The 22,744-nt window shown below is 43.6% G+C and overlaps 1 protein-coding gene across 2 annotated transcripts in view; it reads right to left on the bottom strand.

Annotated features, from left to right (window-relative positions):
- Positions 1–21,003, bottom strand: part of LOC105495567 (ubiquitin like modifier activating enzyme 2) — a 44,145-nt gene extending 23,142 nt beyond the window's left edge. The window contains exons 1-8 of one of the 2 annotated variants that reach the window (XM_071086247.1): positions 20,829–21,003; positions 18,755–18,838; positions 17,177–17,247; positions 15,687–15,751; positions 14,111–14,211; positions 9,956–10,077; positions 4,550–4,617; positions 3,050–3,171 (exon numbers count right to left, since the gene is read on the bottom strand). In XM_071086247.1, the coding sequence (XP_070942348.1) occupies positions 3,050–3,171; positions 4,550–4,617; positions 9,956–10,077; positions 14,111–14,211; positions 15,687–15,751; positions 17,177–17,247; positions 18,755–18,838; positions 20,829–20,966 (771 nt within the window). In that variant the 5' untranslated portion in view covers positions 20,967–21,003. The remainder of the gene's footprint in view (positions 1–3,049; positions 3,172–4,549; positions 4,618–9,955; positions 10,078–14,110; positions 14,212–15,686; positions 15,752–17,176; positions 17,248–18,754; positions 18,839–20,828) is intronic. The other variant, XM_071086246.1, reaches the window with a different exon arrangement.
- Positions 21,004–22,744: the final 1,741 nt, after the last annotated feature.

Here is a 22,744-nt window from a genome sequence, read left to right as displayed (position 1 = left end):
GCACTGCACAACTCCAGGGGCACTGTCCCAGATTGGTTATGATATGAATACCAGATCCTAGGGTAGTGTGTGCATCCCTTCTATCCCCTTATAGTGATCCTGTAAGACTACCTTTCAATGGACTGCCACTGTCTTGCTGTAACATCCTTAACAAAGCCTAGAAAGTCTGCCTGATCTGACGTCAACTTCTCTCTCCAGTAATCTTTTTCCACTCTCCCCTTAATGGAATTTAAGTCAGTTTTCCAACTGAGAGTTTCCTTGCACATACGGTACCATATTCCAACTCTTATTCTTTCAAGCCTTGGGCTTAAATGTTACCTCCTCTAGAAAGCTTCTTCTGAAGCCTCTCCCTAGCAACATCTGAAATGGGTTCGCAGGCCAGGGGATGAGTCCATTAGATGAAAATTACTATTAAAGGGCTGCAAAGTCTCTGAACTTTATGTCATTAAGACTTTGAAGCTGAAATTTATTGTTCAATGTTTGACTTCTCATCTTGACTATGAACTCCCTCTAAAGAGCAAGCACTCTGTCTTCTGTCTTGTTCACAACTAAATCCCCTGTACTTAAGTGTCTGGCACACAGATGTTTAAAATTATCTGCTAAACAACAGATTGGGGATGCACTTCAGATTTTTCTGGCATTCAAGTGTTGCTCAGATTGGAATGGAAATAAGTATACCAGTTTGGAAGATACTGCTGATGCCCATATCAAAGTTTACAGCATCTTAAGTATAATAAAAATAAAAACTATTATGATGCTTAATACTGAGTGTCAACTTGATTGGTTTGAAGGATGCAAAGTACTGGTCCTGGGTGTGTCTGTGAGGGTGTTGCCAAAAGAGATTAACATTTGAGTCAGTGGACTGGAAAACGCAAACCCACTCTTAATCTGGGTGGGCACCATCTAATCAGCAGCCACTGAGGCTAGAATACACAGAAGGCAGCAAAACATGAAAAGACTAGACTGGCCTAGCCTCCCAGGCTACATCTTTCTCCCATGTTGGATGCTTTCTGCCCTCAAACATCGGACTCCAAATTCTTCAGTTTTGAGACTCAGACTGGCTCTCCTTGCTCCTCAGCTTGCAGACGGCCCTATTGTGGGGCCTTGTGATCATGTGAATTAATACTTAATCAACTCCCCTTTATATATATCTATCCTATTAGCTCTGTCCCTCTAGAGAACTCTGACTAATACAACCATGTTTTAGAAAGGGCTGTAGTGAGAAAATAAATGCAATAGGGATAAGAAAGTCAATCTGTAGGCTGGGCACGGTGGTTCACGCCTGTAATCCCAGCACTTTGGGAGGTCGAGGCGGGCCGATCACCTGAGGTCAGGAGTTCAAGGCCAGTCTGGCCACTATGGCGAAACCCCGTATCTACTAAAAATACAAAAATTAGCCAGGCATGGTGGCGGGCACCTGTAATCCCAGCTACTCAGGAGGCTGAGGCAAGAAAATAGCTTGACCTGGGAGGCAGAGGTTGCAGCAAGCTGAGATCGTGCCACTGCACTCCAGCCTGGGCGACAGAGCAGGATTCTCTCTCTCAAAAAAAAAAAAAAAAAAAAAAAAAAAAAAAAAAAGTCAACATGTGACTTTTCTTCCTCTGTTACCACTGGGGAAATGAGATGAAATACAAGCTGGGGAGAGCAGTATGTCATTTAAGACAGCAGAACCTGTGCATGCTGGAAAGCAGACAAAAGAAACCAAGAAAAAAAAGATGCAAGACACAGGGGAGAGATGAAAATCCTGTCTGAATAATGGTACAAAAGAAAAGTAAAAAGCCACACGCAAGAGTTAACCTTTACTGAAAGTGGTCTCTTTCCAGTAGAAAGAAAAAGGTTGAGTTTTCGGTGATGCGGATCATTCTCTCAACAGGTAAATCATGTACAATGGCTTCAAACCTGTTATTATATCCTTAAGGTCATCTGCTTAGTGAGAGTTGCAAGAATACTGACTCAGTTTGATAAGAGCTGAGAAAGTTTTAAGCTCTGTGATAAGCTTTGCTAGGGGCTAGGCTCAGTGGTTCATGCCTGTAATCCTAGCACTTAGGGAGGCAGAGGCTGGAGGACAGCTTGAACCCAGGAGTTTGAGACTTGAAACCAGGAGTTTGAGATCTGCCTGGGTAACATGGTGAGACCCCATTCTCCACGAAGAGGGAAAAAAGAGTCAAAAAAATCCACACATGTACAACTTGTTAGGGAGTCAAGACAGAACAAAAAACTTTCCAAACATGGACCTGAGGGTCTAGATGAACAATAATTATGTAGACCCAATAAAAACAATCTCATAGATTTCTCTAGAAATATTCAACAGGCAAATAATATATGCTGATGAAGAAGGATTTCACCAAGAACAAGGGGCCTACAGGATTCAAGGGTAATTTAGGACACATGTCAGTCAAATTGCTAATAAAATACATGAGCAGGAAATAAAGGTGAACATGAAGCCAGGAGGGGTGGCTCAAACCTATAATCCCAGCACTTTGGGAGGCCAAGGTGGGCAGATCACTTGAGGTCAGGAGTTCATGACCAGCCTGGCCAACATGGTGAAAACCCGCTTCTACTAAAAATACAAAATTAGCCAGGCATGATGGTGCACACCTGTAATCCCAGCTATCAGGAGGCTAAGGCAGGAGAATTGCTTGAACCCAGGAGGCGGAGGTTACAGTGAGCTGGAATCCTGCCATTGCACTCCAGCCTGGGCAACAAGAGCGAGACTCCGTCTCAAAACAAAAAAAAAACTGAAAATGAGAAGCAGCAGAAAAACCAAGAAGTTCTATAAAAAGTGAGGGAAGGCAAGACAACCAAGAAGGTATACAAGCCACCTCTAATTATACCTCCTATTTAGATGTTATACAGAGAAATTTAGTGTAGATGGTAACATTTTAAAACTTGCATATCCTGACTGCATCAACCATTTTATTAGGACATCATAAGGCATATACATAGAAGCTTAATTCAATTTTATGGACTATTTTAAAACAAGCAGAACTAGAATACATCTATGCACAACAATACATCTATCCATGATTATACAGAAAGTAAATCTAACCTTCGTAAAAAGTTTAACCGGATCATATCCAGTTGATTTAGCCCATTCCTTAGTAGAAATACGTTTAATGTCACCATCTTCATTAGATGCTCTAGCTCTGGCTTCAGCTTCTGTTGGTTCCCCTATAAAACAATCATTATTTTATTTTCAGCTGTAATAAATGTAGAACTGAACTCTTTCACTCACCTTTGGGAATAAAAAGAGTCACTTGGCCGGGCGCGGTGGCTCAAGCCTGTAATCCCAGCACTTTGGGAGGCCGAGATGGGTGGATCACGAGGTCAGGAGATCGAGACCATCCTGGCTAACACAGTGAAACCCCGTCTCTACTAAAAATACAAAAAACTAGCCGGGCGAGGTGGCGGGTGCCTGTAGTCCCAGCTACTCAGGAGGCTGAGGCAGGAGAATGGCTTAAACCCGGGAGGCAGAGTTTGCAGTGAGCTGAGATCCGGCCACCGCACTCCAGCCTGGGCGACAGAGCGAGACTCCGTCTCAAAAAAAAAAAAAAAAAAAAAAAAGAGTCACTCATGGAAATCCCCAAATGCAACACATTCTGAGTTCAAGGAAAAAGAAAAATAACACATTCATCAGCATCTTTTTGTATCCCAATTTTCTTTCTTGTTTTTGGAGACAAAGCCTCGCTCTGTCACCCAGGTTGGAGTGCAGTATTAAGATCTCGGCTCACTGCAGCTTCTACCTCTTGGACTCAAGCCATCTTCCCGTCTTAGCCTCACGAATAGTTGGGACTACAGGTGCACACCATCACACCCGGCTAATTTTTGTATTTTTTGTAGAGACGGGGTTTTGCCATGTTGGCCAGGCTGGTCTTGAACTCCTGACCACCTGCTTCAGCCTCCCAAAATGCTGGGACTACTGGCATGAGCCACCTTGCCTGGCCTATTGTACCTCAGTTTCTGAAAGCTACACAAATCAGTTAAAAGCACAGACCAATCATCAGATCTAGGAATAACTTGCAGCTCTATTTACTAGACTTGTAAAATTTCTCTTAACCTTGATTTTCTCATCAGAAAATGGAATCACATTTTTTTTGTAAAACATTGTTTTGGCCAAGTATGGCAGCTTACTTACGCCTGTAATCCCAGCACTTTGGGAGGCTGAGGTGGGTGAGTCACCTGAGGTCAGGAGTTCGAGACCAACCTGGCCAACATGGTGAAACCCTGTCTCTACTAAAGATACAAAAATTAGCTGGGCGCAGTGGCAGGTGCCTGTAATCCCAGCTACTCAGGAGCCTGAGGCAGGAGAATCGCTTGAACCCAGGAGGCGGAGGTTGCAGTCAGCCGAGATCGCACTACTGTACTCCAGCCTGGGCAATAAGAGTGAAACTCCATCTCTGAGAAAAAAAAAAAATTAAATAACACATGTTAAACACACATTACCTAGCACATATAGCAATTATTATTTTTTCCCTTAAGCTACCAAAATTAAACCAACAAAATAAAGATAATAGTCTCTAATAAAACATATGCCAAATAATTTACTCACAGGCAGCTTCAGGGTCAGCTCTGTCAGGAGATACTTCTTGATCAGCATCTTCTTCCCCAAACAACTGGCTATAATTTAAGAATAGTAAATACTTATGTACAACAAAGCATTCCAAACATGTAATTTATAATATTTCAAATATTTAGCAGACATAAAGACTGAACAACTGGTTGGGCGCAGTGGCTCACACCTTTAATCCCAACACTTTGGGAGGCTGAGGCAGACAGATCACAAAGTCAGGAGTTCAAGACCAGCCTGACCAACATGGTGAAATCTCGTCTCTACTAAAAATACAAAAATTAGCCACGCATGGTAGTGCATGCCTGTAATTGCAGCTACTGAGGAAGCTGAGGCAAGAGAATCGCTTGAACCCAGGAGGCGAAGACTGCAGTGAGCCGAGATCCCGCAACTGCACTCCAGCCTGGGCGACACAGCGAGACTCCATCTCAAAAAAAAAAAAAAAAGAGTGAACAACTGATAAATGACTATAAACTTAAAAGTTTAACACAATGTGCTTGGACACCTTGCATCCCAATTTCAACAGCAATGCAAGCAAGGTTAAATTTTAGCAGATGTACATCCATTCCTATCAGCAAGGCTCTGCGCATTTCAATGTTAAAACCTCTGCTCAAGAAACAGGTGAGTGGTTTTCACTTACAACCTGGATAACATTCTAACACCAGAATAATGTTTGTGAAGTACACTTGCAACTACCTGTTCAACGAACATTATTATATACCTTCAGGTGCAGATTCCTGATCTAGGGGATAGAAATTCAGCAATGAACAAGATTAACGTTTTTTCATGGTAGAATGGCTCTTTACTGCTGAACAGTCTTAACAAACAATTTGAAGGTATTAAGCTGAGATTCTCTTTTATTAATAAAGTTATCCTAGGCCGGGCGCGGTGGCTCAAGCCTGTAATCCCAGCACTTTGGGAGGCCGAGACGGGCGGATCACGACGTCAGGAGTTCGAGACCATCCTGGCTAACACGGTGAAACCCCGTCTCTACTAAAAAATACAAAAAACTAGCCGGGCGAGGTGGTGGGCGCCTGTAGTCCCAGCTACTCGGGAGGCTGAGGCAGGAGAATGGCATAAAAACCCGGGAGGCGGAGCTTGCAATGAGCTGAGATCCGGCCACTGCACTCCAGCCTGGGCGACACAGCAAGACTCTGTCTCAAAAAAAAAAAAAAAAAAGTTATCCTAAAAATTGTTTAATAACTCACGGGTATAAAATTTCCAGTGAGGCCGGGTGCGGTAGCTCACGCCTGTAATCCCAGCACTTTGGGAGGCCGAGGTGGGTGAATCACGAGGTCAGGAGATCGAGACCATCCTGGCTGACACGGTGAAACCCTGTCTCTACTAAAAATACAAAAAATTAGCCAGGCGTGGTGGCAGGTGCCTGTGGTCCCAGCTACTCGGGAGGCTGAGGCAGAAGAACGGCGTGAACCCGGGAGGTGGAGGTTGCAGAGAGCTGAGATTGCGCCACTGCACTCCAGCCTGGGTGACAGAGCGAGACTCCATCTCAAAAAAAAAAAAAAAAAAAAAAAAAAAAAGTTTCCAGTATTTCCTCAAATACATGAATAATGAAAGTTATCTTACAGAAATCCTTTGTACAAACCCCCCACCCAACTATAATTTCAAAGCTCTGACAGTCACTCCCAACAATGGCATGTTAACACTTCCTAAAATTAATGCTTTGCCAACTAGTGAGTGCAAAATAGTAGACAGCCCCTAACTTAAAATGGTTCCACCTATGATTTTTCAACTTTGCAACAGGTTTATTGAGGTTATATTAAAATGCATTTTTGTCTGGGCGTGGAGGCTCACACATGACCGACACCTTGGGAGGCCAAGGCAGGTGGATCACCCAAAGTCAGGAGTTGGAGACCAGCCTGGCCAACATGGTGAAACCCTGTATCTACTAAAATACAAATATTAGCTGGGCGTGGTGGCAGGCGCCTGTAATCCCAGCCATTCGAGAGGCTGAGCAGGAGAATCGCCTGAACCCAGGATGCAGAGGTTGCAGTTGCACTCCACTGCATTCCAGTCTGGACAACAAGAGCGAAACTCCACCTCAAAAAAAAAAAAAATGCATTTTTGACTTAACGGTATTTTTTATTTATGAGTTTATCAGGAAGTACACTGAGAAGCACCTGTATCTCACTGTGGCCTTATACTTAATTTTCCAAGTCAGTCTTATGATTAAAACATAACTTAATTTGCTTATTGCCTATTTAGGTTTCCCTTTGAGTGAAAAATGCTGCTCATATTAATTTTGCCAGATTATCTTTTTTTGTGTGTGACAGTCTCACTGTCCCTTAAGGCTAGAGTGCAGTAGTGTGATTACAGCTCACTGCAGCCTCAACCTCCCTAGGCTCAAGTGATCCTCTCACCTCAGCCTCCCAAGTAGCTGGGACCACAGGCATGTGCCACCATGCACGGCTAATTTTTAAATTTTTTGTAGTGATGGGGTCTCACTATGTTGCCCACATGCTGGGCTCAAGCAGTCCTCCTGCTTGGCCTCCTAAAGGGCTGGGATTACAGGTGTGTGTCACTGCACACAGCCACTTTTTTTTTTTTTTGGTCTTTTTCTGAGACACAATCTCCCTCTGTCCCCCAGGCTGGAGTGCAGTAGCACGATCTCCACTCACTTCAACCTCCGCCTCCCGGGTTCAAGTGGCTCTCACGGCTCAGCCTCCCGAGTAGCTGGGACTACAGGTGTGTGGGTCTGTTGGTTCCACACCATCACACCCGGCTAATTTTTGTATTTTTTGTAGAGACGGGGTTTTGCCATGTTGGCCAGGCTAGTCTTGAACTCCTGACCACCTGCTTCAGCCTCCCAAAATGCTGGGACTACTGGCATGAGCCACCTTGCCTGGCCTATTGTACCTCAGACAGGGTTTCGCCATGTTGCCCAGGTGGTTCTCGAACTCCTGGCCTCAAGTGATCCACCCACCTCAGCCTCCCAAAGAAAAAAAATGTTTGCCAAATAAATAAAGTTTCCAAGTGTGGTTTTTGTGAACACACATCAAGCTGACACTGTTACGTATACTATTCTGAGTGCAAAAATTAAAGACAATGTTTGCTGAAAGCTTCTAAAAAATACTCCTTTATCAGGTTGAGGACATTCTCATTTTAGTAAGAAGGTTTTACTTCTGTTTTAGTAGAAACTTTCCTCATGAAAGGCTGTTTGCTAAATTTTACCAAATGTTTTTTCTACATCTATGAAAACTACATAGTTTCTCTTTAATTTCCTAATGAGTGAACGACATTTACAGATTTTCTAATTGAAACCATGCTTATATTCCTGAATAAACACATTTGGTCAAGATATACATTTTATTTTATATGATTCTAGATCCATATGCTTTTTTTTTTTTTTGAGATGGAGTCTTGCTCTGTTGCCCAGGCTGGAGTGCAGTGGGGCGATCTCGGCTCACTGCAGTCTCTACCTCCCAGCTTCAAGCGATTCAGCCTCCCAAGCAGCTGGGATTACAGGTGCCCACCACCACGCCCGGCTAATTTTCTATTTTTAATAGAGACGGCATTTCGCCATGTTGGCCAAGCTGGTCTTGAACTCCTGACCTCAGATCAGTGATCCACCCACTTCAGCTTCCAAGTGCTGGGATTACAGGCATAATCCACTGCGCCCATCCCCAGGATATGCTAATATTTTACATAGGGTTTTTGTATCTATTATTTATGTGTGAGACTAACAATTTTTTCTTATGCTATAATAGCTTTGACAGGTTTTGCTATCAAAGACATTACCAGCCTCATAACACGAGCTAAGTAGTATTCCCTTTTAAAGACTTCTCAAGGAGAGTTTAGCTAATATTGTAATGCATTCCTTGCAAGTTTGGTGAAATGAATCTGTAAAAATAACATAGGTTTGGTGCATTATTTAGAAGAATTTAAACTACTTATGTTTCTCTAAGGTATAGTGTTAAATTCAGGCACTCTATTTTCTTTCCAGTTGTTTTTTTTTGAAACATCGTCTCACGCTGTCCCCCACGCTGGAGTGCAGTGGCCCAATTTCCACCCACTGGGTTCAAGTGGTTCTCATGGTTCAGTCTCCCAAGTAGCTGGGACTACAGGCGCCCACGACCATGCCTGGCTAACGTTTGTATTTATAGTAAAGACGGGGTTTCACCATGTTGGCCAGGCTGTTCTCGAACTCCTGGCCTCAAGTGACCCACCCACCTTCAGCCTCCCAAAGTGCTAGGATTGCAGGCCTGAGCCACCGCACCGCACACTTAGTACGTTTCTAAAAATATATTTACCCAGACCATTTAAATTTTTTATGTACTAGCATCGTCTTATAATCCCTTGTTTTTTCTTATAACTTACTTAATCTGTGCTATGTTCCCCGTTTAGTTCTCACTCACTGCTCTTCTATGTTGTAATCAAGAATGGGCTCTTACTTCAATTAATATTCTTCCTTCTCATTCATCTTTCTTTCTTTCATTTTAAGACAGCATCTCACTATAACCTGGGCTGCAGTGCAGTGGCACAATCTCGGCTCACTGCAGCCTAACCTCCCAGGCTCAACTGATCCTCCTACCTCGGCCTCCCACAGTGCTGGGATTAGAGGCATGAGCCACCATGCCCGCATCCTTCTCATTTCTTAAAGTGTATTCTGTGGTTCACTTTCTAACTTAAGATTCTTAGTAAAGATTTACTAATTAACGTTCAGCCTTTCTTCATGTATGTAAATCTGTAACTTTTTGCCAACCACCACATTCAATACGTTCTACAAGTTTCAGGTATAGCATTTTCAACATTATCAGTACAGGGTATTTTTAACTTCCATTGTGATTTCCTTTATAACCAATGAGTTATTTTTAAGTATGTGTTCACATTTCCAAATACATAGATTTTTATCACTTAGTTAGATGGCTATCTCCAATACAAGACAAGACTAAGCTTCCTGAACAGGCATGGCCAAATTTAATTTTTTTGAGACAAATTCTCACTCTGTTGCCAAGCTGGAGTGCAGTGGCATGATCTTGGCTCATTCCAACCTCTACCTCCCGGGTTCAAGCAAGGTTCCTGCCTCAGCCTCCTGAGCAGCTGGATTACAGGCACCCGCCATCACGCCCAACTAATTTTTGTATTTTCAGTAGAGATGGGGTTTCACCATGTTGGCCACGCTGGTCTCGAACTCCTGAGCTCAGGTGATCCGATCACCTCAGCCTCCCAAAGTGTTGGGATTACAGGTGTGAGCCACCGCACCCGGCCAGCTGAATTTTACCTAAGAAATACCGCAAGAAAGCTACTAAAGCATCCCTTCACCATATTTAAACATTTTAAGTTCAATCTCTTCAAGGTAATTAAATAAAAATGACTCCATTTTCCATCCTCAGTACCAAAAAGCATGCCAAGAAATAGATACACTCTTACTTGAACAAGTACTTTGCCCAAACGATGCAATGTATAGGTTCTGAAGGTGTGTTACGAATTGTACAGCCAGGAAAGGTTCTCTGGGTTGGCTTAGGATGACATTCATAACACTCGGTCACACCCTACAAAGTCAGGATATGAGAAAAATCTTTATTCCATGATAGCAGTTTCTCAACATTATAAGGTAATATAAACACTTCATTCATCTATATTCCAACTAGGTTTTATCTTGTCAAGGAAATTTTGAAATATTAGTGACTCTAAAACCCTTACTTTATGATAAACTAACACAAAAGCTAACTGAATCTATCAGTCACAGCTAAGGCTGTGCTTGGACTCCCAACTCCTGGCTCAGTGAACATGACTTACAAGCCAAAATAAAAATTACTACACCTGAGTGTCAAATATGAGTTTACCTTGATCGCACTAAACAGAAAAACTACTGGAAAGACAAACAGCAGCTTTCCAACAAATTGTTTCTTAAAGTTGTAAATGTTATTTCAATATTATTCACAGCCATTTCCTTTTTTTTTTTTTTGAGATGGAGTCTTGCTCTGTCACCCAGGCTGCAGTGCAGTGGCATGATCTAGGCTCACGGGTTCACGCCATTCTCCTGCCTCAGCCTCCCCAGCAGCTGGGACAGCAGGCGCACGCTGCCACACTCGGCTAATTTTTTCGTATTGTTAGTAGAGATGGGGTTTCACTGTGTTAGTCAGGATAGTCTCGATCTCCTGATCTCGTGTGATCCACCCGCCTCCGCATCCCAAAGTGCTGGGATTACAGGCGTGAGCCACCGTGCCCGGCACCCATTTTCCTTATATTTTTCTTTTTTTTCTTTTTTTGAGCAAAACTAAGTGGGACTGGGGAATACAGCCATATCCTTATCATTTCCTGTAAATTAAGTAAACAAAAGTATTAATTTCAAGATATATCTACCTACACAGAAAAATCTTAGGTATTACTAAACCAAATACTCTTCATTTTATTGATATACATAAGGAGGAGACGGAGTCTCGCTGTCACCCAGGCTGGAGTACAGCGGCGTAATCTAGGCTCACTGCAACCTCCAGCTCCCAGGTTCAAGCAATTCTCCTGCCTTAGGCTCCCAAAGAGCTGGGATTACAGGCATCTATCATCACTGCCAGCTAATTTTCATATTTTTAGTAGAGACGGGGTTTTTCCATGTTGGCCAGGTTGGTCTTGAACTCCTGACTTCATGTGATTCGCCCGCCTCGGTCTCCCAAAGTGCTGGGATTACAGGCGTGAACCACTGAGTCCAGCCCATTTTATTGATATACATTCAAGTTTAAAATTACAATTTAAGGGCCGGGCGCGGTGGCTCAAGCCTGTAATCCCAGCACTTTGGGAGGCTGAGTCGGGCGGATCACGAGGTCAGGAGATCGAGACCATCCTGGCTAACCCGGTGAAACCCCGTCTCTACTAAAAAATACAAAAAACTAGCCGGGCGAGGTGGCGGGCGCCTGTAGTCCCAGCTAATTGGGAGGCTGAGGCAGGAGAATGCCGTAAACCCGGGAGGCGGAGCTTGCAGTGAGCTGAGATCCAGCCACTGCACTCCAGCCTGGGCGACAGAGCGAGACTCCTTCTCAAAAAAAAAAAAAAAAAAAAAAATACAATTTAAGGAATTTATGCCTTGCAAGAAGTACATGACACCTGAGACAACTATCAAATGAATCATCTTTCATCATCTCAGATATTCCTAACCTCAGTCTTTTCTTTTTTTCTTTTGGTTTGAGACGGAGTTTCGCTCTTGTTGCCCAGGCTGGAGTGCAATGGCGTGATCTTGGCTCACCACAACCTCCGCCTCCTGGGTTCAAGTGATTCTCGTGCCTCAGCCTCCCGAGTAGCTGGAATTAGAGGCGCATGCCACCACACCCGGCTAATTTTGTATTTTTAGCAGAGATGAGGTTTCACCATGTTAGCCAGGATGGCTCCAACTCCTTACCTCAGGTGATCCGCCTGTCTTGGCCTCCCAAAGTGCTGGGATTACAGGTGTGAGCCACCACGCCTGGCTAACTTTCTATTTTTAGTAGAGATGGGGTTTCTCTATGTTGGTCAGGCTGGTCTCGAACTCCCGACCTTAGGTTATCCGCCTGCCTCTGCCTCCCAAAGTGCTGGGATTACAGGTATAAGCCACCGTGCCCAGCCATCTTCAGTCTTAATACATAGTGGTGTGTCGGAATTACAGTAACAAGGATATAAAAAGCAACGTCTGGCCGGGCGTGGTGGCTCATACCTGTAGTCCCAGCACTTTGGGAGGCCAAGGCAAGAGGATCACCTGAGGTCAGGAGTTTGAGACCAGCCTGGCTAACATGGCAAAACGTCGTCTCTACCAAAAATGCAAAAATCAGCCAGACTAACTGTTCAAGAACCAAAACTCTCAAACACTGTTTTAATATAAATTGCGGCTGGGTGCAGTGGCTCACGCCTGTAATCCCAGCACTTTGGGAGGCTGAGACGGGCGGATCACAAGGTCAGGAGATCAAGATCATCCTGGCTAACACGGTGAAACCCTGTCTCTACTAAAAAATAGAAAAAACTAGCCGGGCGAGGTGGCGGGCACCTGTAGTCCCAGCTACTCGGGAGGCTGAGGCAGGAGAATGGCATAAACCTGGGAGGCAGAGCTTGCAGTGCGTTGAGATCCGGCCACTGCACTCCAGCCTGGGCGACAGAGCGAGACTCCGTCTCAAAAAATAAATAAATAAATAAATAAATTGCAGCAGATTTAGAGTTTTCTCCGTAACACCATTTCTAATGCCCTCAGCCTTCCAACATGCTTTCTTGAGGGTAGCCAAATGGCAAGCAGTCATGAGATTCATATTGCAATGCAGAGAACTTCCGTCTTGATCTGTCAACAAATATTGAAGGCCTCCACTTATTCAACAACTTAATACACACTGACATACACAAGTCTTTTGTAAAATGGTATTGAATAAGGTTCCAAGAATAACATTTAACAGTTAAAACAAATAAAGACAATTTCTAACATGAATAAGCTGCCAAAAAAATATTAGACACAATCAGCAAATGTTAAGTACATAACTCTCTTTCTATAGTTTCAAAATGTGGAAAACAACTCTTCAAATGTATCTACAATATTTGATTTCTTAAAAGAACTGAAAGAAAAAATATCTGGACAGCAAATGAAGCTGTGTTGAGATTTTAAAAACTGAGGTATGCACTGGGCACGGTGGCTCACACCTGTAAACCCAGCACTTTGGGAGGCCGAGGTGGGCACATCACCTGAGGTCGGGAGTTCAAGAGCAGCCTGAACAACATAGAGAAACCCCAACTCTACTAAAAATACAAAATTAGCCAGGCGTGGTGGTGCATGCCTGTAATCCCAGCTACTCGGGAAATTGAAGCAGAAGAATCGCTTGAACCTGGGAGACGGAGGTTGTGGTGAGCCAAGATTGCGCCATTGCACTCCAGCCTAGGCGACAAAAGTGAAACTCCATCTCAAAAACAAACAAACAAACAAACAAAAAAAACCATAAATAAATAAATGAACCAAAACTGAGGTATGAGCACACAGGTATTTTGTTCTACTATTCTCTAGTTGTATTTAAATGTTTGAAATACTTCACAAATACACCACTAAAAACTTTTCAAAGTTCCCTTCCACTCTATAAGCCCAGACTCTTTTAGACAATAGAATTTTTTTTTTTTGAGATGGAGTTTTTTTAAGTTTCTTTTTAAGTTTGTTTTCTGAGACAGAGTCTTGATCTGCAGCCCAAGCTGGAGGGCAGTGGTGCAATCTCAGCTCACTGCAACCTCCGCCTCTCAGGTTCAAGTGATTCACCTGGCTCAGCCTCCCAAGTAGCTGGGATTACAGGCGCCTGCCACCATGCCCTGTTAATTTTTGTGTTTTTAGTAGAGATGGGGTTTCACCATGTTTGCCAAGCTGGTCTCAAACTCCTGACCTCAGGTGATCTACCCACCTTGGCCTCCCAAAGTGCTGGGATTACAGGCGTGAGCCACCGCACCCAGTTGCATTTTAAGTTTCACATGGGCATAAAAGCCCTTACATTTTGGATGTTCGCCTGCTCATTTTATATAAATATGAAGTCTATTTTCTACTGCTCCAAGGTCTCAAGTAAACATTTGTGAAGTTAAAAAAACAAAACTTTTCTTTACCTTTTTGATAGTAGTTACTTGTCCAAGATACCCAGCAGTTCCACTTTCAATAAGAGGAACATCAGCTGCCAGGCACATTCTATTAACATGGTTTCGGGCAGCTGGAAGTAAAAAAACAGTATGAGTTTTTGGGGAAAAAAAAACAAATTAGTTACCTTTAATTAGGATGACACAGACCTAAAACTATCTTACTGGACTCATTTTTTGTACAATTTTCTTATAGCTATGGCCAGAAAAATACAACTGTTAATTACAGACATTTAAGAGACATTCACTTAACAAAATATCAAACAGAATTTGTATCACAAATCTTTTCCAGAAGTACCCACAGAAACACATAATTTTAAAAATCCAAACTGCCATCTTTCTCTTCTATCGCTGTACCTTACACAAAACACTGTTTCAAGGTGTTCCTTAACTCACCACTATTCTAATATAATTATCAGATAATAAATGATAGAAATGAAAGCAGAATGTGGAATATCAACTTGGAACTATTAAAGTAGTTTAAGGCTAGGAAAAAAAGATGAGTCAGGTTAAAAGAGTAATTTCAGGCCAGGAGCAGTGGCTCCTGCCCAGAATCTCAGCACTTTGAGAGGCTAAGTGGGAGGACTGCTTGAAGCCAGGACTTCAAGGCCAGCCCAGGCAACAAAGCAAGACTTCATCTCTACAAAAACAAACAGAAAAAAAATTAGCCTGGTGTGGTGGCACATGCCTGCAGAGTAGCTACTGCAGAGGCTGAGGTAAGAGTATCACTTGAGCCCATTTGAAGGCTTCAGTGAGTTATGATTACACCACTGCACTCTAGCCTGGGCAACAGTGAGACCCCCAAGCCTTATATAATTAATATAAACATAATTTTGACTTTTCCTTGTTTTTTATTTAGGTATTTCTGGCCCAATTTGTTGCAAACTCACTTGATAGATATACTTTTACATGTGGAAGTAACGGCAGGCAAAGAATATCACCGAAGCATTCCACACCCCACCCTCTAGCCATACTTGTTCTTTTTTTTTTTTTTTTAAAGACAGGGTTGTACTCTGTCACCAAGGCTGGAGCGCAGCGGTGTGATGTGGGCTCACTGCAACCTCTACCTCCTGGGTTCAAGCGATTCTCCCACCTCAGCCTCTGGAGAAGCTGGGACTACAGGCACATGCCACCACACCAATTTTAGTGTTTTTTGGTAGAGACGGGGTTTCACCATGTTGGCCAGGTTGGTTTCAAACTCCTGACCTCAAGTGATCCTCCTGACTTGATCTCTCAAAGTGCTGGGATTACAGGCGTTAGCCACTGTGCCGAGCCCCAGTCACACTTTTTGAGAGCTTTTCACTTCACTTCTATTTATACCTTTTGGTAGAAATGCAAAGAATATGAAAGCTAAATTCCCACCTGGAATAAGTCATTTCTATATAAAACTGCAATCAATGGGCAAGCTTTAAACTCCATCATTTCTCTTATGTCTTTTAAGTTCTAAATCACAAGTAAATAGTCTAATAAATATTAAATTTGTAAACAAATTGGATATGTGAGAGAGAAAATACTGAGAAATTAAAAGTATATATAAACATAATCTCACCTCTGTTATCCAAAGCATTCATAACCAGTATAAACTGTCGAAAAAATTCCACATTATAGTCAGGACTACAAAACAAAATAAAAAAATGTCACCAAAATAACTAGCCTTCCACATCATCTTTGCAGTATAATAAACAGTTCTGAAAAAAACATAGTAAGTGTAAACAAAACTGATATTAGGATTATATGCCATATAGATAGTAAGGTTTGACTCTTCCCAAACATAAGCAGATTTTAAAGAAATTATTTCCCTCAAATTCCTATCCATTTTGGCCAGCTACCTAGGGCACAAGAGAAGGATCTCAAACTGGCAGAAAGATGGCATGACTTCACTAGTCCCACTAGGCCTTCTTTGGGCAGCAAGTGCCTGGGAACACATAAAGAACACATTCCCAGGATCTGCCTGGCCTCTGACTTCACCTCACATGGTCAGGATCAGGCAGGGTTCAGGCCCCTAGGGTCTCTGCTTTTAGCAGCACTGGGAAAGCAACACAGGGTAAGGAGGTTATAGGGCTATAGGCAGGTTCACAGAGTAAAAAACTAAAAAACAAGCCAGATACAGGCTGGGTGCAGTGGCTCATGCCTGTAATCCCTGCACTTTGGGAGGTTAAGGTGGGTGGATCACCTGAGGTTGGGAGTTCGAGACCAGCCTGGCCAACATGGTGAAACCCTGCCGACTAAAAATACAAAAAATTAGCTGAGTGTGGTGGCATGCGCCTGTAATCCCAACTACTCAAGAGACTGAGACAGGAGAATCGCTTGAACCTGGGAGCCGGACGTTACAGTGAGCCGAAATCATGCCAGTATACTCCAGCCTGGGCAATAAGAGCAAAACTCCGTCTCACACACACACACAAAATCCGGAGATACAACTGCCCTGAGAAAGTGTTAAGTACCTCAATTCTAGTACCTTAAACAAGGACTATTTTTAATACTATTTACTTGTGAGCTAAACAACCACAGATAAAGGACAATTTCAGCCCACAGTTCCTTTACTCCAATACCTCCAAAATTATATGTTTACTCTATCTTTACTAAGATAAATATATTTACGTACTGTCACTACTACTGCCCTACCATAATTCCAAGTGTTATATTACAGAAGTCACAGTCATAATAAACAGATTTTGGGAGGGAACCTTTTAAACAGAAAAAGGCAAATGCTTTAGAAAAGTCTGAGTCATCATAAATAAGGATATTTCATAGTTTAAAATATCTTCTTACTTAAGGCAAGCATATAAGGTCTTCATAAATTTCCAAGTAACTTACTTATTAAAAGTATTAAAATATCTCACCACTTATCTACATCATTCAAACCATGTATTTATGAACTGGTAAAAAGAATGCCACTTTGTGAGCAGAAACTACCACTGATTAATAATTCTAGAAAAATCATTTTTTTTAAAAAAGTTGAATGACTTTGAGCTATGTATTTGGCTTACAAAACCCTTATTCTTTACACAACTCTGCAATGTAATCATTAAAGCATACTTCATGATGCTGTCATGGTAGGCAACGATATTAGCTTTCGGGTAAAACTGTAGTACACTTTCCTTGGCAACCTGGAAAAACAAACAACACTGAATTACTACAATATTTCTGCTCCTATCTGAAATCTGCTTCTGGAAGCCACAATGCTGTTATCTACTTACATAGTACCTTACTTATATTAAACACCAAAGAAATCCAAAATTGTGAGCAAACTGCATTAGGGTTAAGCTACACTTATAAAATTATACTTTTATACTTCTAAAATAACCGGAGAGCCCCCTGCCAACCCATGTACCACCAAACACATTTCTACATGAATGACAAGCTTCAGCAAAAATACAACATGACGTACCCAAGTGTCATTCATTCATTCACTTAACAAGTATTTACTGAGCATCTTGCATGTACCAGGAACTATACAAAGTACATGTTAAGCAAGAGAGACATTAATCATATAGTAGGCCGGGCGCGGTGGCTCAAGCCTGTAATCCCAGTACTTTGGGAGGCCGAGGCGGGTGGATCACAAAGTCAGGAGATCGAGACCATCCTGGCTAACACGGTGAAACCCCGTCTCTACTAAAAATACAAAAAACTAGCCGGGCGTGGTGGCGGGCGCCTGTAGTCCCAGCTACTCGGAGGCTGAGGCAGGAGAATGGCGTAAACCCGGGAGGCGGAGCTTGCAGTGAGCCGAGATCGGGCCACTGCACTCCAGCCTGGGTGACACAGCGAGACTCCGTCTCAAAAAAAAAAAAAAAAAAAAAAATCATATAGTAATCCAGATTAAGTTCAACTACAAACTCTGATAAATGCCATGAAAATGATAGGAAAAGGCCAGGCATGGTGGCTCACGCCTGTAATCCCAGCACTTGGGAGGCCAATGTGGGAGGATCCCTTGAAGCCAGGAATTCTAGGATGCAGTGAGCCATGACCGCATCACTGTACTCCAGCTCGGGGCGACAGAGTGAGACCCTATCTCAAAGAAAAAGAAAAGAAAATGATAGGAAAAGTAAAGGTTGTTATGAGAGAAAAACCAACCCGACTTAGTCTAAAAGGTTTAGGAAAGTACTCCTGGAGAAGGAAGCCAAAATATGAAAGAAGAAAAAGAGAAACGAGTGGGGGTTTGCCAAACAGGTTGGGAGACAGGCAAAGGGAAAAGATGTTTTAAGACTCTGAATCACCAAGGAACATTAAAAAAAAAAAAACTAAACAAAGGTCGGGGGAACTGTCTTGTTTCAACTAGGACAGCAGCGTAAGGTTACTCTAGCCCCCAAACATAGCAGTAGTCAACCTCTAGGGGGTGCAGGAACACAAGGTGCATCCTAGGTAAACCATCAGAAACTTAAATATAAAGAGGCCATGAAAGTTACACCATTCACAGGATTATTTCCTTTTTAGAACAAAAAAGGAGGGCTTAATCTTTAGTCCTTTACTTGATATATCTTCATCCTTCACAATCTCTCAGCTGAAATGAGAGCTTCACCCATTTTTTCCCTTCTATAGGACAGGCAGGATTAATCTGGTATCACAAATAGATGTTCCATCAAATAATTATAGAAATGGTATGCGAAATATAGTTACCTGTGCCTTTGATCTTCCAACATGTTTCTTTTGAAACAAAAACTGTCTGTTGAGGTTGCTGACATCAATAGTATCCAGATCAATCTACAAACGCATAAACCTCAGATAAATGACAAATGTTTAGGTATGTTTGAGCTGTATCACTACTCTCTGAACCTATAATCCAGAACTTTTGATATTTGCTACATCAGTGGAGAAAACGTTTTACGAATCCGCCATACTAAAACTGTTAAACTGATAAAGAATAATTTAATGCATGTAAGAATCTAGATTTAATGTCAGAGATAACCTTCAAAAATACTTTGAAAGAATGGCATATTTTGTTTGTTTAATCATCCTGGCAAATATTTCAGGAAATGCCTTGGATGCCATAAAAATATGTGAATTTATTAAAACTATATGTGCTGTCGAGGTAAACACTAAATATATTAAAATATTTCTCTATGCCGGGAGTGGTGGCTCACACCTGTAATCCCAACACTTTGGTAGGATGAAGTGAGAGAATCGCTTGAGCCCAGGCGTTCAAGATCAGCCTAAGCAAAATAGTAAGACCCTGGTGGCTACAAGAAATAGACGAATTAAAATTAGCTGGGCATGCCTATAGTCACAGCTACTCGGAGGTTGACGTGGGAGGATCACTGGAGCCTGGGAGGCCGAGGTTGCAGTAAGCCGAGATCAGGCCACTGCACTCCAGCCTGGGGGACAGGGCGAGACCGTGTTTCAAAAAACAAAAAACATTCAAGTATTTCTTTCAATCGAATTACTCTTTCAAATACAAAATATTAAATTTAACTGTGTCCTGTTCTTTTTGTTTTTTGAGACAGGGTCTCGCTCTGTTGCCCAGGCTGGAGTGCAGTGGTGCAAACACAGCTCACTGCAGCCTCGATCTCCCAGGCTCAAGCGATCCTCCTGACACAGCCTCCTGGGGAGCTGGAACCACAGGCGCACACCACCACACCCCGCTAATTTTCTTTTCTTGTAGAGACAGCGTTTCTCTATGTTGCCCAGGTTGTGTTCTTTCTCTTAAATGATACATGGCAAACGTTTATTGAATTTTTGCTACCTCCCTTGATTCAAGCCTTCATCCATACACAATTTCATTTACTATTAATTAACCTAAGAAATGTGAAAGGAAACTTTTCCACATGGTTAAAAAAGTGTCGTAAGTTTTATTTTTGGTTAAATACATAATACATAAAGGAAAGAAACAATGATTCAGTCGGCCATCTGTACTTTTTTGTTCATTCCATGTTTCTACTAGCCCTTAAGACACTTTAACACACCCAAGGGCCAGTAACATCTCCAAACTCTAAAAAGTTTGCATTAGTAGAAATAACTTGATTCAAAATAGCACTGGCTTGTCACTGTACACCAATGCAAAGGGCACAATTCTAATGTCTTTAATGAAACAAGCCAGTGTACCGTCTACTGTGAGAGCAATGACAGGCACGCAGCCCGCGGGAGCCCTGCCACTCGCTCCGAGACCCAGGGTAAGTTACTCAACCCCATTGCGTCTCCCTTTCCTCATCTGTTAAAAATAAAGCAGGGTGGAAATAGCGTTTGCACTCCTCGGGTGGTGTGAAGATGGAGCGCGTTCCGTGTGTAAACCTTCTCGTGACCAGCGCTTGGGACGCGTTGGTCGCTATCATCGCCATCCTCTGCCCCGGGTCGTTACTTCGGAGTTAGGAAGGGGACCTCCAAATTAAAGTCACAACATCCGCGAGGGACTCAGTCCTCTCCCGCATCTCCTAACACCCATGGATTTGTTTTGAAGGGAGGATACGAGGCGGCTTCACGCCCTCGAAGCGCCACACATTGGCTATGCCGGGGAGGCGGGGGCCCGCGGCCTCCTCTGCGTCCGGAGCCGGCCCAAGGAGCGGAGGCCCGCCCCGTGCCCAAAGAACAGTCCCCTCCCGCGGGGGGCCACAACCCGGGCCTCTCAGCCTGCCCCCGCCCCGCAACTCCGGTCCTGGGCTCCTGGCCCTGAGCCTCTGAGCCCCTCGAGCCCCGGAACCCCCGAACTCCAGCCCCCGCACCACAGCCCGCCATTCACCCGCGCGTGCCCGGCCCTCACCAGGTCGATGTGGGAGAAACCGGTGAGCACGAGGTTCTTGAGGAGCTCGCAGCCGATGCCGCCCGCCCCCACCACCAGCACTCGGCCCCCGGCCACCGCCTCAGCCAGCTCCCGGGGCAGCCCCCGCGACAGTGCCATGGCGGGACAACCACGAGCCGCGGCGGAGGCGGAGGCGGGAGAACCAAGCCGCGGCCGGAAGCGGGTGGGGGAAGGGCGGCCCGGCTTCCGCTCCTGCGCACTACGGCCTCCCAGCAGACAGGCGGGGCCCAGTGCGCGGGGATGTGCGGCCGCCCGCGGGAGCGAGCCGGCACTTGCTAAGGGCTGGCGACCTCCCGCTGAGACCGGTGGTGTTATTCCCACACCAGCATAGGCCTGCCATGAGACCTAAAAAGTCCAGGGGTCGCCTTCTAGCCTGGGGTTTCAAGTCCCAGCCAAGACTTCCTTACAGGTTAGAAAACTGATGTCCCTATATGTAAGGAGCTCTTACAAATTAACAAGGGTCACCCCCCAAAAAATACAGGCAAAGGATGTGAACAGGAAACTCACAAAAAATTGGACAATATGATCAATAAGCGTATTAAAATGTAAACCACAAAAGAATTGCTTGAACCCTGGAGGTGGAGGTTGCAGTGAACCAAGATCGTGCCACTGCACTCCAGCCTGGGTAACAGAGCAAGACTCCGTCTCAAAAAACAAAACAAAACAAAATGTAAACCATGCACAATGGTAAGATTTTCACCTGCCGGGCGCGGTGGCTCCCGCCTGTAATCCCAGCACTTTGGGAGGCTGAGGCGGGCGGATCACGAGGTCAGGAGTTCAAAACCAGCCTGACATGGTGAAACCCCAGTCTCTATTAAAAATACAAAAATTAGCCAGGCGTGGTGGCGTGGGCCTGTAATCCCAGTTACTGGGGAGGGGGAGGCTGAGGCAGAGGCAGGTGAATTGTTTGAACCCAGGAGGCGGAGGTTGCAGTGAGCTGAGATCATGCCACTGCACTCCAGCCTGGGCAACAGACTCTGTCTAAAAAAAAAAAACCCAGCTGGGCGTGGTGGCACAAGCCTGTTACTCAGGAGGCTGAGGCAGGAGAATTGCTTGAACCCAGAAGGCGGAGGTCGCACTACTGCACTCCAGCCTGGGCGATAGAGCAAGACTCTGTCTTAAAAAAAAAAAAAAAAAGTTTTTCACCTACTAAACTGGTAGAAAGAAAAAACAAGTAACACTTAACAAGGTATTGGGAAACAAGCACTCTCACACACTCCAGGTAAGGATTCCAAAGCAAAGCTTCTCTAGAAGGTATGGTGGCTTGTACTTGTAATCCCAGTTACTCAGGAGGCTGAGGCAGGAGGATCACTCAAGCCTGAGAGGTTGAGGCTGCAGTGAGCTATGACTTTACCACTGCCCTTCAGCCTGAGAGACAGAGCAAGACCCTGTCTCAAAAAAAAAAAAGAAAAACCCTAAAATTGTGCACAACTTTCGACTCATTCATTCCAATTATAGAAAACTGTCCTGTAGCAGTTATCATTGATTTAATAAATAAATAAATAAATTAAGCTATAGGGATGGCCATCATGGGAATAAAATTTGGAAAAAACAAGTGACTAAAAATTGTGTAAAGCTTTTGATGTATATTTTTAAAATACAGCAATTATAAATTATGTTGTGGGAAAAATATTAATGGGAAAATGCTCCAAATATAATGTTAAATGTAAGAGACAAGCCCACCCCATGATCACCTGGGCCTCATTATCCTTATCTACACAGGCAGAGCATGTCTGAACATGGCTGGGAGTGTTTTTATACTGCTGTTACAAGGCTGAAGAAGGGAAGGGGTCGATCATGTTAAAAATAAAGAAAAGGGAGACTGGAAGGCAGCTGGATAAAGGGACAGTCTCCAGAACGGAGTAAAGACCCCTTCC

Source organism: Macaca nemestrina, chromosome 20 (assembly GCF_043159975.1).
Source record: "Macaca nemestrina isolate mMacNem1 chromosome 20, mMacNem.hap1, whole genome shotgun sequence".
Taxonomy (NCBI): Eukaryota; Metazoa; Chordata; class Mammalia; order Primates; family Cercopithecidae; genus Macaca; species Macaca nemestrina.
The sequence above is the reverse complement of the archived record's forward strand: the minus strand, read 5'-3'. Positions and strand labels throughout refer to the sequence as shown.